The following is a 3920-nucleotide window of genomic DNA, read 5'->3' as shown; positions in this document are numbered from 1 at the left end:
TAAATTGTGTTTACATTGGCTAATGACAATTTTTGTTTTTATTATTTTAGGTAGCCTCCTTTGAGAGTGTTTATATTTTTCAAACACCTCCCTTTTTACCTCTAATCTTTTTGGGGTACCCCCCAATTTCCCATCAAGTTTTTGTAAACGCTCCCTTGACAGTAACGAAAAAACTGATTAACTATAGCGGCCCTCGTACATGAAATAGTCTAAAAATATTTACAAATAACATGCAATATTAAATATAATACGTCAGTGCAAATAACAAAACCATTCACTTCGTTTTTTCGCCGTTTGAGATAAAAATTCGCTGACTGCAAATATGCATACAATGTACCAATAGTCTGAAGTGTCAGCCGTCTCCTCACCCAAACCAAACCCGTTCAGACTACTGCACCAAGAGGGCTGCTTAAAACGAAAGTTACCAATCCCTACCCCTGGGGACTGTATTTTGTCATAATCGGCCACTTTCGAAATATCAATATTCAGCTTTATAGTGAGGCAGAGAGGACAGAAACAATAGAAACAAGTTGCCAGGATTGTAAAAGATATTAACATATCAGGCCGCTTTCCTTTGTCTTTGACCTCTAAACCTCTCTTTCAAGCTGAATTTTAATAAATGGTCTATTCCCTCTCCTTTCCCAGCTAATCACGGTGTAGCGGGGAGAGGATGGGGGATTTCATTCACTTGTATACAAATGAGAGTGACGGAAGAGATAGACTGGGCTTGGGGCTAGTGATACGTTGATCACACCTTCTGTATTTTGCGCTCTTTATAAATCAATGATAACTTTTTTTATTTCTTAACCAACGCATTATCATGTCGCAAAGTTCAGAGAGTATTGACATCGAAGAATACGTAGAAGCAGTTGCATTCGAAATCGAAGATTTGAACACTTCCGCATCGAATTCCAATATGGCGGACCTTCCGCAGCCAATGTCATCAGATCCATCAAAACACTGTCAGGAACTTATCTATCGTCTGGATGCTCTGAGAAGAAAAGAGAGTTTCTTCGATGTAACAGTATCAGTAAAAGACAGAGAGTTCAAAGCTCACAGACTTGTTTTGGCAGCAGCAAGCCCGTTTTTTCTTTCACTTCTGGTCAGTGACATGAGAGAGGGAAAGGAACAGTTCATCAGGATAGAACTTGAAGAAGCAACGGGGTCAGTCGTGGAAGAAGTTCTTAAATACATTTACACTGGTAATGTTGCAATCACCAAGGATACCGCTCACGACGTAGTCGCAGCAGCGGATTATCTTCTCTTACCAGGTTTAAAAACTTTGGCTTGCGATGTTTTGGAGGAAAACATTACAATTGAAAACTGCATTTTCAATTATTACTTTGCCGACAAATATCAGTGTTTGGAATTAATGAGGGAGTCCCGTGGATTTATTAACTCAAATTTTAGTTCAGTCATGAAAACAGATGACTTCCTGAAGCTCGATATTGCGCAAGTCATGAAATGGGTTTCCAGTGGTGATGTTACTGTTACCTCCGAGGAAGAAATTTTTAAGGGAATAGTTAAGTGGGTGACTCACAAGAAGAGTGAACGAGAAAGCAACTTTGCTGAATTGTTGAGGCAAGTCCGTCTGAAATCCATATCTCGCAAATTTCTTTTCAACGAATTGGTAAATGAAGAAATGGTAGCAACAAGCAAGGAGACTTTGAATTTTGTGTTGAGATCCATGGAGTGCATTTTTGATCCCTTCTGCAAGGATGCTGCCAAGCCACCTAGGAAGTGCTTGGAGAGGTACACAGATGTGATTTTTGTTTGCGGTGGCAGGACAGCCTTATGCTATGTACCCCAGAAAGACATTTGGTATCAGTTTCCAGACATGTTACTTGAACATCAACATCATGCAGTTGTTCAATACAGAGATAAAGTTTGCATTTTTGGGGGACAGCGTGTTGGACCAGGAAAATCCCGAGTAATAGAATACTTTCTTTCTTCCACTAATTGCTGGGGGACAATTGAAGGAAGGCATCACAGGGATGATTGTTCTTGTTTATCAGTTCTAGATGGTTGCGTCTACGCATTGTTTGGTCCCACCGTTTTTCTGTATAAGTTTGATGAGAGTTTATGTGAGGCTGTGGCTGATCCACCAACTCTTCGCTATGGAGCTTGTTTAGTCAGTGATAAAAGACACCTGTACTTAGTAGGAGGAAGTGGTCCTTCATGTAAAACAGTGGAAAGGTTTGATCCTATTTTGGCCACATGGGAGGAGGTTGCAGCTATGAATGAGGCAAGAGTTAATGCTTTTGGAGCAGCCATGAATGGCAAGATCTACATAGCAGGTGGCATAGATAAAAATGAGGTACTGAAGTCTTGTGAGGTATATGACCCATCAACTGATGAATGGCAAGTCATGAGTAACCTCAAGGTGTGTCGTCAAGCTGCAAACATGGTATGCGTTCAGGAAGCCCTTTATGTGGTTGGTGGCTTCAAAGGCTTTCTATCGTCTTCAAGAGAGTTATCAGTGGAAGTGTTTCAGTTAGGAGCATGTGAATGGAAAAGTAAGTGCACTATACCCACTAACTTTGAAAATCAAAATCCTGGGGATCAAAATAAAAAGATTCATCATAAGGCATGTCATGCAGTGATCCACAAGAGCCTATTAGAAAAGCTGTGTAAGCTTTGACATTTTGACATTTCTCTTTAAAGACTTATGACTGCGTAATGGTGGCATTCCTCCAAATAGTGCCACCTGGAGACATTTTTCCCTTTAATTCAGTATAATGACTAACCTATGGTAATATTCCTTTTTGGTGCCATGAGGAGAAAATTTTTTCCAATATTTAAGGGTTTGTTTGACCATTTCTTCCCTTCATCCACCTTAAAGGGATAGTTTCACGGTTTTGCACATGTCCAAGCTTTAGCGCTAGCAGTTGTAAATTTTACGGTTTCTAATACTGAACCAGATGATGTTAATTAAACACAGAGTATTAAAGCAAATACACTGAATGACTAAGGCCCAAATTTGGTGGAAGACACTGCGGGTTTACACAGAAAATATCGAATTTAGTTTTGATCTTGAATTTATTGTACGGGTTGAAAATTTATTCTAAGCACGAGTTGTCATAACGCACGAGTAATCTATTCTCATGCAGTAGGTTCATAACATAAAGGAAATGATTACAAAAGAAATTCCAATGAGTAATCCATTACTATGGGATTGTTTCCGTTTCCTGCCTCAGTGCTTTCGATTGTTTTAATAACAATGGAATTAAATGGGCTGACGTGACAGTTTGCCCATGCGCAGAGACGTGAAACTCTCCCTTTAAATGCAAGTGACCTCCTTTTGATGTGGCTTACTACAGTTTTCCAAAGAAAATGATCAAGACTTTGAAATCTATGAAATTAAAGCAACAGGATGTCTCCTCTAAAGTGTCAGTCACTCCAATTGATGTAAAATGTAATTTTACCTAAGAAATAATTGCAAATCAAGGGAAAATGCTAAATATATTGACCAAGCTCGTGGAGGGGAGACTGAAAACTAGGCATTTCAAAGGCCTTTTTCTCAAAAGCTAGCCATACAACCCACCTTAGAATTTCAGGATTTTATTAGCGAGAAAACATAATCATGTGTAGACAGAAAGGTTTTTCGCAGATTTGCAAAACTGAAAAATTGTTTAAAAGATCTTTTTTAAAAAAATGTTGACGGTTTCGTCTTCACATTGTTTACTAATTGAAATTCCCAAAATTTTAACCCTGGTCATGTCTTCACTTGGTTTTTATGTACTTAGGGACTTGTAAGAAATTAGCAGGGGGAGTGGGGGCGGGGGCAGGGGCAGGGGCGGGGGCGGGGGGTGAAGATTTTCAGTGAAGCGATGAAAATAAAATGAACCTCTCAATGAAGGGGATTAAAATGTCCCAACCCTCCCATTGGCTTAATTTCTTGTGACCCTCCCTCTTTTCCT

General features: G+C 39.5%; 1 protein-coding gene across 1 annotated transcript in view; it reads left to right on the top strand.

The window, feature by feature from the left end:
- Positions 1-732: 732 nt before the first annotated feature.
- LOC138026917 (kelch-like protein 3) overlaps positions 733-3920 on the top strand; it is a 32112-nt gene continuing 28924 nt past the window's right edge. The window contains exon 1 of the mRNA XM_068874374.1: positions 733-2685. Within this exon, the coding sequence (XP_068730475.1) occupies positions 821-2641 (1821 nt within the window). The 5' untranslated portion in view covers positions 733-820 and the 3' untranslated portion in view covers positions 2642-2685. The remainder of the gene's footprint in view (positions 2686-3920) is intronic.

This window comes from Montipora capricornis, chromosome 12 (genome assembly GCF_036669925.1).
Source record: "Montipora capricornis isolate CH-2021 chromosome 12, ASM3666992v2, whole genome shotgun sequence".
NCBI lineage: Eukaryota > Metazoa > Cnidaria > Anthozoa > Scleractinia > Acroporidae > Montipora > Montipora capricornis.
Note: the sequence above shows the minus strand (reverse complement) of the source record. Positions and strands in the feature narration are given on the sequence as shown.